The sequence below is a fragment of the Argopecten irradians genome, chromosome 2 (genome assembly GCF_041381155.1).
Source record: "Argopecten irradians isolate NY chromosome 2, Ai_NY, whole genome shotgun sequence".
NCBI lineage: Eukaryota > Metazoa > Mollusca > Bivalvia > Pectinida > Pectinidae > Argopecten > Argopecten irradians.
In genome coordinates this window covers 11,479,910-11,505,924 of record NC_091135.1, presented here as the reverse complement: position 1 = coordinate 11,505,924, position 26,015 = coordinate 11,479,910, and the positions used below count along the sequence as shown (strand labels likewise).

Here is a 26,015-nt window from a genome sequence, read left to right as displayed (position 1 = left end):
AACAACAATATACACGTAATGTTGCATCAAAATGTAAACAAAGCCATGTGTTTGTTTAAAAAAAAGTAGTCCTTTTACGTTGCATAAAACATTTTCTTACGCAAGTTCAAAGTTCAATGTTACCATGCAGTTATGGTAAACAAAATCGGCTAGTATTAGCGTATAGTGACCAAGCACAGCAAGTGTAAATATAGTCACATACAGCACCATAGTCACATACAGCACCAGAGTCACATATAGCACCATAGAGCCACACAGTGCCACATAGAGCTACCATAGAGCACCAGAAAGCATCATAGAGCCATATAGAGCCACCATAGAGCCACAAGGAGCCATAGAGCCACCATAGAGCCACCTTAGAACCACCATAGAGCTACATTGTCACCATAGAGCTACCATAGAGACACATTGTCACCATATAGCCACACAGAGCCACATAGAGCCACTATAGAGCATCATATAGCACCAGACAAGTCCCAGGAGAGGCTATATTCATTAAGTAAATGTATATCATCCTTTCCTTCCCTGAACACTGGTACACTGACATAGCTATTGATTTCCACATTGCTTTCCTAATGGAAAACTGACAAAGTAGTCTACATTCTTTAGGATTCATCTTGGATATAGATTGTTTTGGCCTCATATTAAGCTGTGCTGTATACTGTTACTGAAAATCAGGAACATATATTCTTAAGACAGAAAGGGTAATATTAATTTATACCTAGGTGAAATTATCAATTCTAACTGTTTTTATTTCATTAACTTAGAAAAAACCTATACAGAAATGTAATTAATTGCAAAGTCTTTTTACTGATCAATTTTCTATTTTTCCATAATATGTTAATTCCATATATCTTAGTGATAATAGTTTGGTGACGTTTGCTCAGAATTCAATCTGGTATTAGGTCACCAGATATAAACCAGAACTGTAGCAAATGCTTAAGCCCTTTTACCCTTCATTTCAAACCATGGCAAACAAGTGGCACATATGTCTTGGAAACTGTTACCATTGTATTTGTCATCCTTTAAAACACCTTTAAACAATTTCCGTGTTGATTGGTCATTATCTACAATTTGACCAATCAAAAGCCTCTATTATGTTTTGCCATGGTAACCATTTTTAAGCCATGTGATAATCGAAATCTGGCAACCATATGTTACATCATGTGACCATGTTTGAACAAAACTGATCCAAAAACTAATGAGTTATTAGCCATTTTACCATGCATGTAAACGAAACTTTTTGAAAAATAAAGCCTTAATGCACATATGCTCATGGTCCCTAGTATGTGTGAGGTTTCATTGAAATTGGTCTAGTAGTTAAGGAGGAGCTGTCCCGACAGATCTTTGGATGACAAACAGACAACCAAAATGGTTGATTCCCTTATAACATCCCCCTCCCCCACATTCCCCTTCAGTTAAGGGGTATAATCAATAGAACAATTTATAATGTGTATAGATTGAACCTTTTTACTGGTAATGAATCCTCACATGGTATAGACAACGTCACTAACCTGGATTAATGACAGTACAAGGTGGGAGAGGAGAGAACACAAATGAAGGGAGATAACTCTATCTGGCTTTAGTCAGTATGCTATCTCCAGGATTTATCAAATTAATTACAAGTTTTACTGAAATATTTATCAATTCATCTGTAAACTAAAGAGCATTATTTTATCACCTAACAATGAAGAAATGATAAAGGCTCCCAAGACACATGTATAATAATATTTATGTAACATCCCAAGACACATGTAACTTTCCCAAGACATGTGTATAATAACATTCATGTGATATCCCAAGACACATGTGATATCCCAATTGACACATGTACAATGATATTTATGTTATATCCCAAGACACATGTAACTTCCCAAGACACATGTATAATAACATTCATGTGATATCCCAAGACACATGTATAATATTATTAATGTAATATCCCAAGACACATGTAACTTTCCAAGACACATGTATAATAACATTCATGTGATATCCCAAGACACATGTAACTTTCCAAGACACATGTATAATATTATTAATGTAATATCCCAAGACACATGTAACTTCCCAAGACACATGTATAATAACATTCATGTGATATCCCAAGACACATGCGATATCCCAAGACACATGTATAATGATATTTATGTTATATCCCAAGACACATGTAACTTCCCAAGACACGTGTATAATAACGTTCATGTGATATCCCAAGACACGTGTATTATAATATTTATGTTATATCCCAAGACACATGTAACTTTCCAAGACACATGTATAATAACATTCATGTGATATCCCAAGACACATGTAACTTTCCAAGACACATGTATAATAACTTTGATGTGATATCCCAAGACACGTGTATAACAAATATACTTGAGAATATCAATAACCTGAGTGGACACTTGTGTAAAATAGATTTAAGGGTTGTACTCACCAAGTAATCATTGTACGCAGGAAGTTGGTTGTCGGGATCGGTATGATTTGTAACATCTTTGATTTGGTTGTCTGTCGCTGGAAAGTTGACGTTTTTTGTTGGGATGGGTTGAGGATAGTTATCTTTATTTGCATTGTGTGTAAGGAAACCACCATCGCTGGAACAACACAAAACAAATCAAAATTAAGATATATAAAGGACTTTTAGCACAAATTCTTATATTTAAAATGTAGCATTTAATACTCTAGATTCAAAGCTAAATTGTCATTGTTATATTCCATGAATTGATGAAAAATAACATTATCATTAGTGAAAAATCCTTATAACTAATGAAAAAAATTATTACAATTAGTGAAAAATGACATTATAATTAGTAAAACATTGAGTTGACCAAATGTAAGTCAGGATATTACCCATCAGTCTCAGACTGTTGACATCGCATACAACGCAAAATCTGTAAGATGTTCACACGTGGTACAGCATCAAAATACTGACCAATCAGGTGAAAGTATCGTTTATCCATGACAATCGAAAAATCAAACATGAATGTCTACTGATTAAGCATATAAAGTACACAGTTTGTAAAACAGTCTAATATGGAGGGCATCTTTTGTGAAACTTGGAGTGAAGTGAAGAGCATTTCCTATCTCCATGGTAACACAAAATAAAGATGTACGAAAATTTCATCAAAACGTGTAGATTCAGTAAAACCTGTTACCAGAAGCATTGTAAGACAAAATTATAATCTCTCCACCAAATTGTCATACAATAGCATAACTTCAGTCAGTTTGGAACAGAAACACTGAACTTCCGGTGCACTCACAATCCTATTATACAAAAACAAGAATCAAACACACCCCAGCAAAACTTAGCCACAGCATTAGACACTAATGATATCACAAATCCATTGAAATCCTAGCTGAGTACGATATCAATCAGCAACCTCGTCCCTGGATCAATATTTGCTCATCACCATGTCATAGACCTCAGTGTTAACTTCCATCCAATTTAGCCATATTACAATTTTTCAGCTGAAATTTTTAAATCTATTACAAGTCCCACGGATGGTACAAATTGTCTTCCTGTCGGACTGTGTTAAAAGAGACACAATTTAGATTTTTTCTCATGGAGGAATTCCGAATTGTGTATCATCCTGACTCAACAGATAAAGTCACTGTGGTTATGTTTAAAACACTAGCCAATGTATCAGGAGATGCTATATCGTGGATGTCACTCAGCGAGCTCTGTGAAGCAATGTGGAGACAGTTGTCCTCTATATCAAACCCTCGGTGAAGTACTCGACCATTCTGTAGGCTGTGGAGACAGTTGTCCTCTATATCAAACCCTGGGTGAAGTACTCGACCATTCTGTAGGCTGTGGAGACAGTTGTCCTCTATATCAAACCCTCGGTGAAGTACTCTACCATTCTGTAGGCTGTGGAGACAGTTGTCCTCTATATCAAACCCTGGGTGAAGTACTCTACCATTCTGTAGGCTGTGGAGACAGGTTGTCCTCTATATCAAACCCTGGGTGAAGTACTCGACCATTCTGTGGGCTGTGGAGACAGTTGTCCTCTATATCAAACCCTGGGTGAAGTACTCGACCATTCTGTGGGTTGTGGAGACAGTAATCCTCTATATCAAACCCTCGGTGAAGTACTCGACCATTCTGTAGGCTGTGGAGACAGTTGTCCTCTATATCAAACCCTGGGTGAAGTACTCGACCATTCTGTGGGCTGTGGAGACAGTTGTCCTCTATATCAAACCCTGGGTGAAGTACTCGACCATTCTGTGGGCTGTGGAGACAGTTGTCCTCTATATCAAACCCTCGGTGAAGTACTCTACCATTCTGTAGGTTGTGGAGACAGTTGTCCTCTATATCGAACCCTGGGTGAAGTACTCAACCATTCTGTAGGTTGTGGAGACAGTTGTCCTCTATATCAAACCCTCGGTGAAGTACTCGACCACTCTGTAGGCTGTGGAGACAGTTGTCCTCTATATCAAACCCTCGGTGAAGTACTCGACCACTCTGTAGGCTGTGGAGACAGTTGTCCTCTATATCAAACCCTCGGTGAAGTACTCGACCACTCTGTAGGCTGTGGAGACAGTTGTCCTCTATATCAAACCCTCGGTGAAGTACTCGACCACTCTGTAGGCTGTGGAGACAGTTGTCCTCTATATCAAACCCTCGGTGAAGTACTCGACCACTCTGTAGGTTGTGGAGACAGTTGTCCTCTATATCAAAACCTTGGTGAAGTACTCGACCACTCTGCAGGCTGTGGAGACAGTTGTCCTCTATATCAAACCCTCAGTGAAGTACTCGACCACTCTGTAGGCTGTGGAGACAGTTGTCCTCTATATCAAACCCTTGGTGAAGTACTCTACCATTCTGTAGGCTGTGGAGATAGTTGTCCTCTATATCAAAACCCTCGGTGAAGTACTCGACCACTCTGTAGGCTGTGGAGACAGTTGTCCTCTATATCAAACCCTTGGTGAAGTACTCGACCATTCTGTAGGCTGTGGAGACAGTTGTCCTCTATATCAAACCCTGGGTGAAGTACTCGACCATTCTGTAGGCTGTGGAGACAGTTGTCCTCTATATCAAACCCTTGGTGAAGTACTCGACCATTCTGTAGGCTGTGGAGACAGTTGTCCTCTATATCAAACCCTCGGTGAAGTACTCGACCACTCTGTAGGCTGTGGAGACAGTTGTCCTCTATATCAAACCCTCGGTGAAGTACTCGACCACTCTGAGACAGTTTCTCTATATCAAACCTGTGAAGTACTGTAGGCTGTGGAGACAGTTGTCCTCTATATCAAACCCTGGTGAAGTACTCGTCCACTCTGTAGGCTGTGGATTGTCCTCTATAAACCCTGGTGAAGTACTCGACCACTCTGTAGGCTGTGGAGACAGTTGTCCTCTATATCAAACCCTGGGTGAAGTACTCGACCATTCTGTAGGCTGTGGAGCAGTGCTCTATACTGTGGTATCGACAGTTGTCCGTTGTCCTCTATATCAAACCCTCGGTGAAGTACTCGACCACTCTGTAGGCTGTGGAGACAGTTGTCCTCTATATCAAACCCTGGGTGAAGTACTCGACCATTCTGTAGGCTGTGGAGACAGTTGTCCTCTATATCAAACCCTTGGTGAAGTACTCGACCACTCTGTAGGCTGTGGAGACAGTTGTCCTCTATATCAAACCCTGGGTGAAGTACTCGACCATTCTGTAGGCTGTGGAGACAGTTGTCCTCTATATCAAACCCTGGGTGAAGTACTCGACCACTCTGTAGGCTGTGGAGACAGTTGTCCTCTATATCAAACCCTGGGTGAAGTACTCGACCATTCTGTGGGCTGTGGAGACAGTTGTCCTCTATATCCTCGTTACTTCTTACATCATCCACTGGGACTGTCAGTAGTACAGTACCATTGTTTCCTGGTTCCATTGACATGGGGACCAATGTTTACACATCATGTGTAAGTGAATACAACCTTTGGAGCCTTTCAGGCTCATCAAACATGTATGGTGAATCTTTGAATTATTTGATCTTATGCCGGGAAAAAAACAAGTCATAGGGAGGAATGCATCAGGTTAAACGTTAATCATGTTGATCAATACTATAGGCGATCGTAGGAGGGAGACGAGTGGACACAGTAACAAGACCACCTTATGCCATACAACACCACTCCCGTGGATGGTCGGTATCCCACGGGCTGGATGTAATTTCAATAATCTCTGATTAATTACCCCCTTGGTATTACTCTTGGCTAACGATCTCTACAAAAGACCCACAAACAACGCTATGATTTGTATATAGCTATTAATAGCAACAGTATAGTTAGAATCAATAGGGACCAGACTCATTACACTATATCTGACACTGTCACATCACGTTGGTCGACTCATCCAACAAATTACATCAACACAAAGTCTATCATTATTCTATCAATCCATTTTAAAATTGAATATCACACCTAGAACTTTTCTCTATTTCTCAAACTCTAACTGTTTATATATTGTGTGTTGGGATGTAATACCATCAATGTACGCTGTAATTTCCTTAACAAGCAAACAAGGTTTTATTAGTTTAACGTCCTATCAACAGCCACGGTCATGTAAGGACGTGCCAGGTTTGTTGGCGGAGAAAAGCCACTGACCAGCGATCAGTACCTGGCAACTGTCCCACATAAGATTTGAACTCGCGACCCAGAGGTGTAGGGCTTGTGGTAATATGTCGAGACATCCTAACAACTGGCCCACCGCGTCCCCATAACCAGCAAATATCTTCACCCAGGAAGACCCACTACACTTCCCGAAACAAAAAATTAAAAGTGTATTGAAAACAATATCAACATCAGAAATATCAATGGTCTAGAACTTACAACACTAAGCCAGGTTAGTCATCTACATAAATATTTGTCAATAATGAAGATTCATTGCATTGTTTTCCGACGTAGTGCAGTGATAGTCAACTACAGTAAGATAATTAGGATGCTGTCGGGAACATTAAGACGATCCATATTATGGAAATTAACATTTAATCAATATTTTGTAATTGTTAAGGAATTGACTAAGTGTAGTATCAATAGTAACCTGACAACTTTACAAATTTATCATTCACATTATAAAATCTAAAAGCTATTTCGGTTGAGGTGTGCATGAATGTGTCAGAACCAGAAATGAAATAACTCTTTATATATAATTATAATGTTGATAATGTTGAAAAACAGGTACTGCATGTGTATCATATATCACTGTACAAGGGCACCTCGACATCTAAACAAGTTATACCTTATAAACAGTAAGATGATAGCAAAGGTGTCCGCACAGGTGAATAGATCTATCAATCATCTGTTACAGTATACAATCAGACTCTTGTAACCATGGTTACATATCACATCATACAAATTTCCGTTCATTTTGAAACAAACGTAAAGATAATTAGTAAAATTTCACCACTAAATGCACTACCTCTGTGGTTAAGGGGAGACAACTCAAATACAGTTAAAACTTTCTATCCACATGGAAGAGTTGCTTATATTTCTTGCCATTATATACCACTATTTATTCACAATAAACATTCTCTGAATTACCTGCTTAGCAAATTAAATTCCTAAATGAATTTCAACCGTGACTGACCTGAACTGGAGTTAATGCAACAAGCAGATTTAGATAGGGCTACTAATTATTATGCTAAAACATTCAAATTACTGACTGGAATTTATTCATGTCAGCATAAATAAATTAGAAAACATCTGAAAGCTCTTTTTTTAAACATCATTACAAAGAACAGTAGATGTCAAAATCCAAGAAAATAATTTTTCAGGTATTTTTTCAGATATCAGTTTTGGAATAGTTTCCTATAAAACAACTTCATTAAGTAAGAAAATTTGTAGGAATCATTCCTGTGCTATTTTAAGGTCAACTCATTGATAAATCAGTCTGTATGTATTACACAGAGAGTGCAAACAAGATTTAATATAGGTGTTTTTAGAGCTCCAAAATATATTACCGTATTCGCCGTAATTAGTCCCCAGGGCACTTAAATTATAGTAACAAAGGGGGACAGTTATTAATGAACCAAAATGTAAGTTGTGGACGAAAAAATTCAGACATATTTTAAATCTTTCTGTACTCATGGTACATTAATCTGTTACAGTAAACATGCATATGCCATTTAGCCTTTGAGAATTATTATGTTGTGATTCACATGTAAAAGACTCACAAGTTCATGTAATATGGGATACAATGCTGATGTTAGAGGCATCAAATGTTGTAAAACATCGTTGAATCTATGGGATGGGGGCGTTTAAAAATGTTCTCCAGAAAAGGGTAGGGGCGCTAATTACTGCCAATACGGTACCACAATCTGTCATTCGTATTCCGAAGCCAATAGCATTGCGTAAATATTCCATAATCAAGTTACTTTATTATCATCACATTATATATAACATACTCTTCAGCTTCATTCATCTTAAATGTTAGGACAAATATCTCTCATCCACCTGAAGGAAAAAGGCCTTGACATGAAAATGGATAGGAATATTGATCTAGAGTGGATTAAACATGTTTCCATTAAGGATGAAATTGTTACAACAAAACTTCAATAATCTATAGTCTTCTGTATATATATATGCTGGAGAAACATTTAATTTTACATGGTAAATATTAGTCATGTACAAATTCTGCTCTGTGACTTTCAGCCCAGACAGTAATTCTAAAATCAGAATCAATTCCATTGGTTAATAGTAACAATAGCTGTGCTTTGTTTATTAAGGACGTTTGTGGTCAATATACACAATGTCCAACCTACCGTATTTGACCTAATCAGCACCCAGGGCGTTTAAAAAGACAAAATTATGGCAAATCTATACAGTTTTGTGTAGTTTTGTTCTTCTTTATTTACATTATGAGTAATTGAAATCGGTCCTCAAAAAAGGGGAAAGGACGCTTATATGGACATGGGCGCTTATTGGGTCGAATACGGTAATAAACACCCACGCATTTACTGGGGTGAATGTCTGTATCAATCTAAAATGTGATAGATCTGAATCAGAGGCAGAAGGAGCTGGGAGTAAAGCCTGGGCATAAGACAATCCGGATGTTGATAATCCAGAATTCTCACAATTTTGACGTTGATAATCTGGTAAACTCACAATCCAACAGAAATACCAGGAAACACCTTTATGGTTACTGTCTAAAAGATGGAATATGGCAGTCTGGAATATTTTTGATTCAGACAGATTATAAACAAGAGTGTCCAGATTATCGAGGGTCCACTTTATAGGGGGAGGGGTAAATACAGGGACAGGTATTTATTGTGTTAATTATGGTACAGCAAACAGTGAGGGCCGCAAACACTAGGAACCAGGTACAGCCTCGTGTCAACATTACACACTGACCTCAACAAAACAAATATCAGTGATCAACAAAAGAATAAATTGATCAACAAAAGAATAAATTGATTTCAACCGAAATATGATTTTTACTAAAACTATTTACACAAATTCTTGAATGCCTGCATGATGTTCAATATCTTAATCTACACAAAGTGATTTCAATTTTCATTCTCAAATCGAGTTGTGTCCATACAGAATGAAATCTCTTAAAAGGCTGTATCCCAAGTTTATATAGAAATGATATCAACTCTCACTTATTTGACGTATCAAATGGGGTTTTAAATGGAGGTCAATGCTCGTTTACATCTCGGAAAACCATAACTGACATTAGTGAGATATTATAAGTATTTAAACATCTGAGATAAAACATCAGGCCTACCTAGCATTACTATCTTCGACATGTGTAACACTCATTTTGAACATCTCTTTGCAATCAGCTTCAAAATTCAGCCAATATCAACCGTTTTATTTAAACGCTGTCAACACCTTACCAATGGAACGTTATAAAATTGATTTCCAGTATGACACATTTTATAAACCAACCAATACAAAAGATCAGCCTTCCGAGGCTGTGGTAAGATCCATATTATATAGCACACCCTGAGGAATCACACTTCCAACGAGTACCACATATTTATAAAACCTAGACAGTACAATAAGGAAATGACAACCCAGGGAAGGAAGTGTTTATGTTAAATTTCTAATGATCTCATTTGGGATATTATATTAATATACTGTATTTTACCAAATAAATGCCTATGTTCCAAAAAGGCCCCTCCTCTTTTCTGAGGCCTCAATTTCAATTGCCTGAGCATAAATAAATACTAAAACTACACAACCGTACTGTAGTTTTGTAATAATTTTGTCTAATTAAGCAACTTTTCATTTTTTTAATTTCTTAGAACACCCTGAACACTTATTGGGTCGAATACGGCAGATCTATTGAGAACCCAATTATTTGATGATTTAGAGATTCTTCTGCAGTCATCCTAATGTTCAAAAGTACCAAAATACCAAATTGTAAAGTTAATTCTGATAATAACCAAATTTGCTATTCGAGAGTAACCTTGTCAGATACAAGGACATTTGAAAGTAATGAATACATCTCTATTTTGATTCAGCACCAAAATAGTGCAGGACCACTAAATATGACATTTTACTGGCAATATTTTCCAATTAGGATACTAGACCTATGTCCAGATACACCATACATTTTACCTAGGTACACTTGTATAGGTAGATACAGATTTTTTTCAGTACATAACTTATTATCCTATTAAAATAGATAGAAATCTCTCCCGGCACCATTTTAAAGCTGTTTCTCGACTAATTAGAAAGCCATAAACATACTTTGAGTAACATTAAACTCTGAAAAGAACTAGTCTGCAGGTTTGGATAGAAAAAGGTGCAGACTTCTATAGTAAGAAGAACTGTTAGTCAATGGAGGTACGTATACTAATATAGGTAGTACATGTTTTAGATTGGGGCACCTGTTAATGAAGTTCAAACCCAGATCAGTATTGTGCTTTTTACTGTAGGGGATTTTCATTACTCCTCATGGCATTTAAATGATTTACAATCTATCCAATGTGACATCAAACAAATCATTTCTAGTAACGATTTAAAAAAGAAATCCTTTGAACCATTCTTGAATAACAAACTGAGGACAAAATATGAATGAGGAAGTGGTCGATTGTCTTCTGGCCAATCCTTCTGTGGAGTGATTCGCCTTCCAATTACAGTGTAATTGTCCATTGCCTTCTTTGTCAAACAAACCAACAATATGCTTTCCCATTACCATTTAAAGTTTCCCACTTACATGAAATATTACAAGTTGCTGAATGAAAGACCTATACCCAAAATACAACTAGAAAACTGACATCAGAAACTGGGTCCAAGTTCCCACTAAGTAGACTCGTAGCTGTATTACTGCAGCAGGTTGGCTCTTTCCGGACCTCTTCAAAATCAGGACCATAGTACTTAGTGTCCCTGAAAATCTCTGTACATCCCCAATTATACTGAAATCTGGCCATTTTTACCCTTTAAGGGACATTACTGTGACCATTTTGGATTTCAAACTCTCTACCCAGAGTTGGTTTATCTGGTGATAAAATGAAAGACCCACTATACAGTCAAATCTGTCTTACTAGGCCACCCAAGGGACAGAATGAAAATTGCCTTTATTATGGGCTCGAAGGTAGTCTTTATAGGTTGAATTGTATTGAAATTGGTCACAAAGAGTGTACTTTGAATACCTTATATAGCAGGTAATTGTTTTTGCTACATTCATGGTTTTACTGAAATCCGTGATTTCAAAACACCGGTGAAATATTTGCTACATCATCGTACCGACATCAGGGCTTTGTTTAATGTATGCCCTATCCACAATGGCTCCACTCTCAAGAAATTATACTCAAAAATAATTCCAAAGATAATACTGAGAACATTGACATCATTGATCTGTGAACATTTAGCGGAATTAATGTAATGCGAAGTTAAATCCCCACAAAAAGGTTCTGTTTACAAAATTGTGAAATATGGACTCCGTAAATTTAATGCGCCCATACAGTCATAAAATGTGAAGCGGTTTATGATGAGAGTACACTCCTTATAATTAATTTTTCTTTTTAATTGTAATTCTATATTTATTGGTGGTCTGTTTTCTCTTAAAAATAAGTATGTTGCTATATCAAGCTAACAAATATGGAGTTATAAATGGTAACATTATTTTTTTTCCTTTATGGGCTTATTACATGATTTTAAAAGCCAATAAAAATGCTTGTTTCCAGCTAAATTAAATTATTTGGTAATAATGATTTTCCATCTCTACCTTGTAAGTAGTTGGTAGATTTATGAACAGAGAAATTTTTTTTATGGCTTTCTTCTTTTTGTGTTTCATCTAGATTAAGTCTTACATTTCAATCACAAAGTACTAATTTATTCAAAATTATTTCTTGTCATTACAAACGTAAGCTTTTCATTGCTTGTTTCTTCTACTCTAGACAGAAAATAATACATGATCTTGTATGGAATAAAACGGAACCAGACCTACAGATAATCAATATACATATAAAACATAAATAAAATCGGCGGACACACTAGAACATTGCTAGGATATTCATTGTTTTGCTGGCAGATCATTATAAAACACTCCATAGACTTTTGAATGCACAATGCATTTTTCATATGAGAACAGACATAGTTAAATGGAGGACTTTGACTGAACAAGGCTGACTAGACAATGCCTTTTGTTATCTATATAGTAATCTGAGCTGTGGAGACAATACAATTGATAAAATTCAATATGTTACGAATTTGGTTAGAAAATAAATGTGGGTTATAGTTGGTGTGTATTGGGTGAGCCTATAATAGGCATGTATTTGAGGTAAAAACCTTCTTTAGGGTCTATATGTAGAGTACTGTTGTATCTAGCTATACAACATGGTACCACTTAGCTATTGTGATCTGAGAAAACAACAGGACCTTATTAGGAGAGGACAGTATCTTTTTTCTACAAATAAGTTATCAACAGATACAATTTTATTCCTTAAAGCATTCAGTAGTAGGGATGTTTCCTCATAAACACAATGTGATCTCTCCCTATATTTGAGGGGTCGCAATGGCTAAGGTGGTTAAGATGTCCCGACACCTCTGGGATTCAAGTTCTAATCCAATGTGGGCAGTTGTCAGGTACTAACTGCTGGTCAGTGGTTTTTCTCCGGGTACTCCGGCTTTCCTCCACCACCAAACCTGGCATGTCCTTAAATGACCCTGGCGTGGACATAAAAAGACCCAGAAGTAATAGGACGTTAAACTAATAAAACCCAAAAATTAAACATTGAAGTCTTCATACTAGCTAGTGGCTTGATCACTGAACAACCACACCAGCACAGACCAGTATGTTTCTTGTGGACACACCAAACACTGAACAACCACACCAGCACAGACCAGTATGTTTCTTGTGGACACACCAAACACTGAACAACCACACCAGCACAGACCAGTATGTTTCTTGTGGGCATAAAAGACCAAAAGATAAAAGAAGTAATTCATAAGAAATTCTGAACCATAAAAGTCTCTGTCTTAGGAATGGCTGCCCCGTTCAGATACAAGGACCCCCCAGCCCCCTAAAAATAATTATTCTGGCTATCTGGCTATTCAAACCAAATGCTTATTAGTCTCTTCTTATGATAATTCATAGGACGGTATGATGAAACCAATTCATTCTGATTTCAGTATAAGGCACAGAATGAGTTTAAAACTCCTGAGATAACAACATGATATAGCATGTGACTTACAATATACCTACACCTCCTCAACATACCATTATACTATAATGATCAATATTTTCACAGTGCTATCCAGTTTGACATACCTACACTGTACAAGAACACAATAACAAGGATCTGTCAAGTGGAACTGTTGTTGGGATCACAAACACACGTATCAAATATTTCTCAATGCCCATGTCAATTGAAGTCTATTCCACACTGGTCCGGAATCTCAGAAGTATACAGTAAATCTGAACATTTTTTGGTGACAAATACAAAATATTGCTATAAAAGCACGGTTACAATTATACAATTCAGTAGCTGATTAATTAACATTGTCCCTATGTCATCCAGCACGCTGAAAACTAAATATCCGGTCAGTGGAGAAGATGGCAAAACATACCGACAGATTTTGTACATTAGAATTTGGTGAAAATGTTTTTTTACACTGTTCCCTCTAATCCTACAAATGAACATTTCAGCATCATATAATCAATAATTGAGGAGCAACTGTTGAGAGTTTCTATCTTAAGACCGTTGTCTAGGTCTCAATTTTCTGTGGAGTCGTCAGTAGAAAAGCAATGTTCTAGCAAACCCTAATTATGAAACTTCCCATCAAAGCAATATTGGTAAAGCAGAAATTGTTGGTGTGGTGCATTACCATAGCAACGAGACATAATGACCTGGAGACAGCAGACTATATATACCTGAAGGACCAGGAACGTTGACACAGTAGGTTTATACTATGGAATAGATTTTGTTTTTTCAGTTTCATCTTCTGTTGAATTCTAGTTTCTTCTGATTTTTAGAGCAACAGTAAGTCACTGTAAGTGGTGCTTATACTAAGACATTATACAACCCTTAACCTTTTACCGATACTGTTAACTGTATCATTGTTTTACAGTTCTGTATTCGACCCAATGAGCCCTATAAGCGCTCCTCCCCCTTTTAGAGGCCCCAATTTAAATTGCCAAGGCATAAAGACCAAGACTACACAAAACTATATACGTTAGCAATAATTTAGTCTTATTAAGCACTTTTTCAATTTTTTTTAAACGCCCTGGGCGCTTATTGGTTCAAATACGGTATATATATTAGGTGTTAAATAGTTTGGTCCAATGATAATCTCTGTTACCTCCCCGTTAACTAGCTATGAACCTGCCTATCATTTGATCTGGACTAGCCCAAGTCAAACAAAAGGTGACCAATACCAGGTGATATTGTTTTAGCATATTTTATATTTGTTAGGAATAATTCTGTAGATATCTAGATGATCAATCTTAAACACAGGATAAAAAGACTTAGCACATTAACACTACAATATATCATAACCAAACCAGGTCTCAGGATAAATCTTTTTTTTTTGACACGCTGATCAAAGATATAGTGGCTGAGAATTGTTAATATACAAGAATTAATGCTATTGACACACATAGTTGTTTTGTTTGTTACCATTTGACAATACGACAAGCGTTCTTCCTTCGCTTGCCCAGCACCCGTAAACATTTGTTCGTTGTGTATAATTATCAGATATAAAACAGAGATTGGTCTGGACCAAAGGTTTTTTATGCTAATTCTATCAGAAACATCATCAATATTATAACTACAACACACAACCATTTCCCATTATTCTCAACAATACAAAATTACAACACATTATTAACATTGTCAAATGGGAAATATTTCCAATCTATTCAGCAATTGGACGGTTTTTTACACACCAATCCCTGCTATTGACCTTTTATTTTAGCTGACTACACTTAATACCAAAATTAACAAAACAATACCTTATTTTTTCTGGCCCAGTCGACTGATCAGGGTATATAATTTTGTGAACCTGTCTGAAATCTATATCCGAGGATTGTAACAGACGAGGCTTATACCCATAACAAAGAACCTTGAGCCAATCTTGATCGTCACACAAAGAAACTTTTAATTATCTTAGCAATGGCCACCTTTTTGCCACTTAGCTACTAAACGTTACAAAATGGGGGACTTTCCTCCTGGACATTTAAATATACAAGTATTACAATACACCAGACGTTCAATATCCACCACATTAAACAATACTTGGCTATGCTATCCGGTCAGACCAAGAAATCTTGATAGAATTCAATGTACCTAGATGGCATGGCTAACAATCATATTTGCAATAAGTTCATTCCCATGTCCATAAATCCGCAACATAAAACCGCCATTTACTCAAAGAATGCTGAAGATAGATTTCATTTAATATTTCATCAGGCAAAAGGGGTATAAATGTATACATCATCAAAAATTTAACAAATATAGATGTAAAATCAGAGATCGTGTATTACAAGATGTCTGTGAAAAAGGCCCTCCTTCACAAGGAAAATAAAGGTTCAGCTAGTGTTCAAGATAAAAAAATTCAACCATCAATTTTTCTTTTTCCCAGATTATCTAGAATGTTAAGGTTCAGTGGAAACCCCAAATGGTTGGTCAGTGTGGGTGTGGAAATGTTTGATGGTGGTCAAATCTTTCACTCGAATATATACATTTTGAAGAATAAATCAAGACTTCTAATGTTGTCAAAGTGAAACACGAGTTCATCTACTTTAATACTGATTTCTAACAACTTTTACTGTATTGTATCAAACATTAGACCTACAGGCTACAATCACCAATAACACATACTAATGCATGGCACAGAGTTCTTGACATGTCCCAATAATGTCATTTGAAATGTAGCCTTGCCCATGGCGTCCGTTAGCGGCCTTCACGACAACCGAAGGATGTTAATCAAGACAAAAGCACACCTATTTATGGTGGGAACGAGATAGAAATGCACAATAGGTGTATGTATGTGGATCAATACAGTGCTACTAGGCTCCATGTAACGACTTTATACACTTAAATAAAGGTAGTCATATGATGGATGGTAATTATTTATCTTATGTCGCATATAATTCTTCTTATTTGATAATCAATAATATTCAGAGACAAAATATTACATTAATAACACAACAAAACCACACATATTTTGTAATAATGACAATATTTGACTAACTGTAGATATTGGTGTCAGGTTAAGCGATCAGCTTTTAACACCAAGTGTTCAGTCCGTAACCATGACTGTCACACCTGATTGATCAGTTACAGCTCAGTGACCCTGCATCCGAGTCTGACAACAATACAAACACATTGATTTAAGCTTATAAAACACAACACCAGCAATAAAATATTCTCCATAACCATATTGCTTGGAAGTATTTATATTCTTTAAAGAACAAACTCCTATTTTGAATTTGCAATTATAATAATTTACTTAATACTGCACTAGACAGTGCACTCTAATTAAGTGCAAACACATATGCACTCTATGTTAGAGAAGTTTTATAAATACAATATAGTTTTAAATGAGAACATTAGCCCCTTTTTAACACAACGGTCAGATAGGACAACCTCACAACGGTCAGATAGGACAACCTCACAACGGTCAGATAGGACAACCTCACAACGGTCAGATAGGACAACCTCACAATGGTCAGATAGGACAACCTCACAATGGTCAGATAGGACAACCTCACAATGGTCAGATAGGACAACCTCACAATGGTCAGATAGGACAACCTCACAATGGTCAGATAGGACAACCTCACAACAGTCAGATAGGACAACCTCACAACGGTCAGATAGGACAACCTCACAACGGTCAGATAGGACAACCTCACAACGGTCAGATAGGACAACCTCACAATGGTCAGATAGGACAACCTCACAATGGTCAGATAGGACAACCTCACAATGTCAGATAGACAGAAAGGACAACCTCACATGGTCAGATAGGACAACCTCACAATGGTCAGATAGGACAACCTCACAATGGTCAGATAGGACAACCTCACAAGGTCAACTCACAACGGTCAGATAGGACAACCTCACAACGGTCAGATAGGACAACCTCACAATGGTCAGATAGGACAACCTCACAACGGTCAGATAGGACAACCTCACAACGGTCAGATAGGACAACCTCACAATGGTCAGATAGGACAACCTCACAACGGTCAGATAGGACAACCTCACAATGGTCAGATAGGACAACCTCACAATGGTCAGATAGGACAACCTCACAACGGTCAGATAGGACAACCTCACAATGGTCAGATAGGACAACCTCACAATGGTCAGATAGGACAACCTCACAACGGTCAGATAGGACAACCTCACAATGGTCAGATAGGACAACCTCACAACGGTCAGATAGGACAACCTCACAACGGTCAGATAGGACAACCTCACAACGGTCAGATAGGACAACCTCACAATGGTCAGATAGGACAACCTCACAATGGTCAGATAGGACAACCTCACAACGGTCAGATAGGACAACCTCACAATGGTCAGATAGGACAACCTCACAATGGTCAGATAGGACAACCTCACAATGGTCAGATAGGACAACCTCACAATGGTCAGATAGGACAACCTCACAACGGTCAGATAGGACAACCTCACAACGGTCAGATAGGACAACCTCACAATGTCAGATAGACAACCTCACAATGTCAGATAGACAACTAGGTCAGATAGACAACCTCACAACGGTCAGATAGGACAACCTCACAACGTCAGATAGGACAACCTCACAACGGTCAGATAGGACAACCTCACAACGGTCAGATAGGACAACCTCACAATGGTCAGATAGGACAACCTCACAACGGTCAGATAGGACAACCTCACAACGGTCAGATAGGACAACCTCACAATGGTCAGATAGGACAACCTCACAACGGTCAGATAGGACAACCTCACAACGGTCAGATAGGACAACCTCACAACGGTCAGATAGGACAACCTCACAATGGTCAGATAGGACAACCTCACAATGGTCAGATAGGACAACCTCACAACGGTCAGATAGGACAACCTCACAACGGTCAGATAGGACAACCTCACAACGGTCAGATAGGACAACCTCACAACGGTCAGATAGGACAACCTCACAACGGTCAGATAGGACAACCTCACAACGGTCAGATAGGACAACCTCACAACGGTCAGATAGGACAACCTCACAACGGTCAGATAGGACAACCTCACAATGGTCAGATAGGACAACCTCACAACGGTCAGATAGGACAACCTCACAACGGTCAGATAGGACAACCTCACAACGGTCAGATAGGACAACCTCACACGGTCAGATAGGACAACCTCACAATGGTCAGATAGGACAACCTCACAACGGTCAGATAGGACAACCTCACAACGGTCAGATAGGACAACCTCACAATGGTCAGGATAGGACAACCTCACAAATGGTCAATAGGACAACCTCACAACGGTCAGATAGGACAACCTCACAACGGTCAGATAGGACAACCTCACAATGGTCAGATAGGACAACCTCACAACGGTCAGATAGGACAACCTCACAACGGTCAGATAGGACAACCTCACAACGGTCAGATAGGACAACCTCACAACGGTCAGATAGGACAACCTCACAACGGTCAGATAGGACAACCTCACAATGGTCAGATAGGACAACCTCACAACGGTCAGATAGGACAACCTCACAACGGTCAGATAGGACAACCTCACAACGGTCAGATAGGACAACCTCACAATGGTCAGATAGGACAACCTCACAACGGTCAGATAGGACAACCTCACAAGGTCAGATAGGACAACCTCACAACGGTCAGATAGGACAACCTCACAACGGTCAGATAGGACAACCTCACAAGGTCAGATAGGACAACCTCACAATGGTCAGATAGGACAACCTCACAATGGTCAGATAGGACAACCTCACAACGGTCAGATAGGACAACCTCACAACGGTCAGATAGGACAAACCTCACAACGGTCAGATAGGACAACCTCACAAGGTCAGATAGGACAACCTCACAACGGTCAGATAGGACAACCTCACAAGGTCAAGATAGGACAACCTCACAATGGTCAGATAGGACAACCTCACAACGGTCAGATAGGACAACCTCACACGGTCAGATAGGACAACCTCACAATGGTCAGATAGGACAACCTCACAATGGTCAGAGATAGGACAACCTCACAACGGTCAGATAGGACAACCTCACAACGGTCAGATAGGACAACCTCACAACGGTCAGATAGGACAACCTCACAATGGTCAGATAGGACAACCTCACAATGGTCAGATAGGACAACCTCACAATGGTCAGATAGGACAACCTCACAATGGTCAGATAGGACAACCTCACAACGTCAGATAGGACAACCTCACAAGGTCAGATAGGACAACCTCACAACGGTCAGATAGGACAACCTCACAATGGTCAGATAGGACAACCTCACAATGGTCAGATAGGACAACCTCACAAGGTCAGATAGGACAACCTCACAATGGTCAGATAGGACAACCTCACAATGGTCAGATAGGACAAACCTCACAACGGTCAGATAGGACAACCTCACAATGGTCAGATAGGACAACCTCACAATGGTCAGATAGGACAACCTCACAATGGTCAGATAGGACAACCTCACAATGGTCATATAGGACAACCTCACAATGGTCAGATAGGACAACCTCACAATGGTCAGATAGGACAACCTCACAACGGTCAGATAGGACAACCTCACAACGGTCAGATAGGACAACCTCACAACGGTCAGATAGGACAACCTCACAACGGTCAGATAGGACAACCTCACAATGGTCAGATAGGACAACCTCACAATGGTCAGATAGGACAACCTCACAACGGTCAGATAGGACAACCTCACAATGGTCAGATAGGACAACCTCACAATGGTCAGATAGGACAACCTCACAATGGTCAGATAGGACAACCTCACAACGGTCAGATAGGACAACCTCACAATGGTCAGATAGGACAACCTCACAATGGTCAGATAGGACAACCTCACAACGGTCAGATAGGACAACCTCACAACGGTCAGATAGGACAACCTCACAACGGTCAGATAGGACAACCTCACAATGGTCAGATAGGACAACCTCACAATGGTCAGATAGGACAACCTCACAACGGTCAGATAGGACAACCTCACAACGGTCAGATAGGACAACCTCACAACAGTCAGATAGGACAACCTCACAACGGTCAGATAGGACAACCTCACAATGGTCAGATAGGACAACCTCACAACGGTCAGATAGGACAACCTCACACAACGGTCAGATAGGACAACCTCACAACAGTCAGATAGGACAACCTCACAACGGTCAGATAGGACAACCTCACAACGGTCAGATAGGACAACCTCACAACGGTCAGATAGGACAACCTCACAACGGTCAGATAGGACAACCTCACAATGGTCAGATAGGACAACCTCACAATGGTCAGATAGGACAACCTCACAATGGTCAGATAGGACAACCTCACAATGGTCAGATAGGACAACCTCACAATGGTCAGATAGGACAACCTCACAACGGTCAGATAGGACAACCTCACAATGCGGTCAGATAGGACAACCTCACAATGGTCAGATAGGACAACCTCACAACGGTCAGATAGGACAACCTCACAACGGTCAGATAGGACAACCTCACAACAGTCAGATAGGACAACCTCACAGGTCAAAGGCAACAATGGTCAGATAGGACAACCTCACAATGGTCAGATAGGACAACCTCACAATGGTCAGATAGGACAACCTCACAAGGTCAGATAGGACAACCTCACAACGGTCAGATTAGGACAACCTCACAACGGTCAGATAGGACAACCTCACAACGGTCAGATAGGACAACCTCACAATGGTCAGATAGGACAACCTCACAATGGTCAGATAGGACAACCTCACAACGGTCAGATAGGACAACCTCACAACGGTCAGATAGGACAACCTCACAACGGTCAGATAGGACAACCTCACAATGGTCAGATAGGACAACCTCACAATGGTCAGATAGGACAACCTCACAACGGTCAGATAGGACAACCTCACAATGGTCAGATAGGACAACCTCACAACGGTCAGATAGGACAACCTCACAATGGTCAGATAGGACAACCTCACAATGGTCAGATAGGACAACCTCACAACTCAGATAGGACAACCTCACAACGGTCAGATAGGACAACCTCACAACGGTCAGATAGGACAACCTCACAACGGTCAGATAGGACAACCTCACAACGGTCAGATAGGACAACCTCACAAGGTCAGATAGGACAACCTCACAATGGTCAGATAGGACAACCTCACAACGGTCAGATAGGACAACCTCACAACGGTCAGATAGGACAACCTCACAATGGTCAGAAGGACAACCTCACAATAGGACAACCTCACAATGGTCAGATAGGACAACCTCACAACGGTCAGATAGGACAACCTCACAACGGTCAGATAGGACAACCTCACAATGGTCAGATAGGACAACCTCACAATGGTCAGATAGGACAACCTCACAACGGTCAGATAGGACAACCTCACAACGGTCAGATAGGACAACCTCACAATGGTCAGATAGGACAACCTCACAATGGTCAGATAGGACAACCTCACAATGGTCAGATAGGACAACCTCACAACGGTCAGATAGGACAACCTCACAATGGTCAGATAGGACAACCTCACAATGGTCAGATAGGACAACCTCACAACGGTCAGATAGGACAACCTCACATGGTCAGATAGGACAACCTCACAACGGTCAGATAGGACAACCTCACAACGGTCAGATAGGACAACCTCACAACAGGTCAGATAGGACAACCTCACAATGGTCAGATAGGACAACCTCACAATGGTCAGATAGGACAACCTCACAATGGTCAGATAGGACAACCTCACAATGGTCAGATAGGACAACCTCACAATGGTCAGATAGTACAACCTCACAACGGTCAGATAGGACAACCTCACAACGGTCAGATAGGACAACCTCACAATGGTCAGATAGGACAACCTCACAATGGTCAGATAGGACAACCTCACAACGGTCAGATAGGACAACCTCACAACGGTCAGATAGGACAACCTCACAACGGTCAGATAGGACAACCTCACAATGGTCAGATAGGACAAACCTCACAACGGTCAGATAGGACAACCTCACAATGGTCAGATAGGACAACCTCACAACGGTCAGATAGGACAACCTCACAATGGTCAGATAGGACAACCTCACAACGGTCAGATAGGACAACCTCACAACGGTCAGATAGGACAACCTCACAACGGTCAGATAGGACAACCTCACAATGGTCAGATAGGACAACCTCACAACGGTCAGATAGGACAACCTCACAATGGTCAGATAGGACAACCTCACAATGGTCAGATAGGACAACCTCACAATGGTCAGATAGGACAACCTCACAACGGTCAGATAGGACAACCTCACAACGGTCAGATAGGACAACCTCACAACGGTCAGATAGGACAACCTCACAATGGTCAGATAGGACAACCTCACAACGGTCAGATAGGACAACCTCACAATGGTCAGATAGGACAACCTCACAAGATAGACAACCTCACAATGGTCAGATAGGACAACCTCACAACGGTCAGATAGGACAACCTCACAATGGTCAGATAGGACAACCTCACAATGGTCAGATAGGACAACCTCACAACGGTCAGATAGGACAACCTCACAACGGTCAGATAGGACAACCTCACAATGGTCAGATAGGACAACCTCACAACGGTCAGATAGGACAACCTCACAACGGTCAGATAGGACAACCTCACAATGGTCAGATAGGACAACCTCACAATGGTCAGATAGGACAACCTCACAACGGTCAGATAGGACAACCTCACAACGGTCAGATAGGACAACCTCACAATGGTCAGATAGGACAACCTCACAAGGTCAGATAGGACAACCTCACAATGGTCAGATAGGACAACCTCACAATGGTCAGATAGGACAACCTCACAACAATGGTCAGATAGGACAACCTCACAATGGTCAGATAGGACAACCTCACAACGGTCAGATAGGACAACCTCACAACGGTCAGATAGGACAACCTCACAATGGTCAGATAGGACAACCTCACAATGGTCATATAGGACAACCTCACAATGGTCAGATAGGACAACCTCACAATGGTCAGATAGGACAACCTCACAACGGTCAGATAGGACAACCTCACAACGGTCAGATAGGACAACCTCACAATGGTCAGATAGGACAACCTCACAACGGTCAGATAGGACAACCTCACAACGGTCAGATAGGACAACCTCACAACGGTCAGATAGGACAACCTCACAATGGTCAGATAGGACAACCTCACAATGGTCAGATAGGACAACCTCACAACGGTCAGATAGGACAACCTCACAACGGTCAGATAGGACAACCTCACAATGGTCAGATAGGACAACCTCACAACGGTCAGATAGGACAACCTCACAAGGTCAGATAGGACAACCTCACACGTAGGTCACATAGGTCGACAACCTCACAATGGTCAGATAGGACAACCTCACAACGGTCAGATAGGACAACCTCACAACGGTCAGATAGGACAACCTCACAATGGTCAGATAGGACAACCTCACAACGGTCAGATAGGACAACCTCACAATGGTCAGATAGGACAACCTCACAACGGTCATAGAGGACAACCTCACAACGGTCAGATAGGACAACCTCACAATGGTCAGATAGGACAACCTCACAACGGTCAGATAGGACAACCTCACAACGGTCAGATAGGACAACCTCACAACGGTCAGATAGGACAACCTCACAACGGTCAGAGAGGACAACCTCACAATGGTCAGATAGGACAACCTCACAACGGTCAGATAGGACAACCTCACAATGGTCAGATAGGACAACCTCACAATGGTCAGATAGGACAACCTCACAATGGTCAGATAGGACAACCTCACAACGGTCAGATAGGACAACCTCACAATGGTCAGATAGGACAACCTCACAATGGTCAGATAGGACAACCTCACAACAGTCAGATAGGACAACCTCACAATGGTCAGATAGGACAACCTCACAACGGTCAGATAGGACAACCTCACAATGGTCAGATAGGACAACCTCACAACGGTCAGATAGGACAACCTCACAACAGTCAGATAGGACAACCTCACAATGGTCAGAGACAACGGTCATAGAGGACAACCTCACAATGGTCAGATAGGACAACCTCACAACGGTCAGATAGGACAACCTCACAATGGTCAGATAGGACAACCTCACAACGGTCAGATAGGACAACCTCACAATGGTCAGATAGGACAACCTCACAACGGTCAGATAGGACAACCTCACAACGGTCAGATAGGACAACCTCACAACGGTCAGATAGGACAACCTCACAACGGTCAGATAGGACAACCTCACAATGGTCAGATAGGACAACCTCACAATGGTCAGATAGGACAACCTCACAATGGTCAGATAGGACAACCTCACAATGGTCAGATAGGACAACCTCACAACGGTCACAACTCACCAATGGTCAGATAGGACAACCTCACAACGGTCAGATAGGACAACCTCACAACGGTCAGATAGGACAACCTCACAACGGTCAGATAGGACAACCTCACAACGGTCAGATAGGACAACCTCACAATGGTCAGATAGGACAACCTCACAACGGTCAGATAGGACAACCTCACAATGGTCAGATAGGACAACCTCACAATGGTCAGATAGGACAACCTCACAACGGTCAGATAGGACAACCTCACAATGGTCAGATAGGACAACCTCACAACGGTCAGATAGGACAACCTCACAATGGTCAGATAGGACAACCTCACAATGGTCAGATAGGACAACCTCACAACGGTCAGATAGGACAACCTCACAACGGTCAGATAGGACAACCTCACAACGGTCAGATAGGACAACCTCACAACGGTCAGATAGGACAACCTCACAATGGTCAGATAGGACAACCTCACAACGGTCAGATAGGACAACCTCACAATGGTCAGATAGGACAACCTCACAATGGTCAGATAGGACAACCTCACAACGGTCAGATAGGACAACCTCACAATGGTCAGATAGGACAACCTCACAACGGTCAGATAGGACAACCTCACAATGGTCAGATAGGACAACCTCACAACGGTCAGATAGGACAACCTCACAACGGTCAGATAGGACAACCTCACAATGGTCTATGATAGGACAACCTCACAACGGTCAGATAGGACAACCTCACAACGGTCAGATAGGACAACCTCACAACGGTCAGATAGGACAACCTCACAATGGTCAGATAGGACAACCTCACAATGGTCAGATAGGACAACCTCACAACGGTCAGATAGGACAACCTCACAACGGTCAGATAGGACAACCTCACAATGGTCAGATAGGACAACCTCACAATGGTCAGATAGGACAACCTCACAATGGTCAGATAGGACAACCTCACAACGGTCAGATAGGACAACCTCACAACGGT

General features: G+C 40.5%; 1 protein-coding gene across 7 annotated transcripts in view; it reads right to left on the bottom strand.

Annotated features, from left to right (window-relative positions):
* LOC138314455 (tyrosine-protein phosphatase non-receptor type 4-like) overlaps nucleotides 1–26,015 on the bottom strand; it is a 120,838-nt gene that overhangs the window by 31,866 nt on the left and 62,957 nt on the right. For all 7 annotated transcript variants that reach the window (XM_069254809.1, XM_069254806.1, XM_069254804.1 and 4 more), the window contains one exon: nucleotides 2,444–2,600. In XM_069254809.1, coding sequence (XP_069110910.1) covers nucleotides 2,444–2,600 — 157 coding nt within the window. The remainder of the gene's footprint in view (nucleotides 1–2,443; nucleotides 2,601–26,015) is intronic.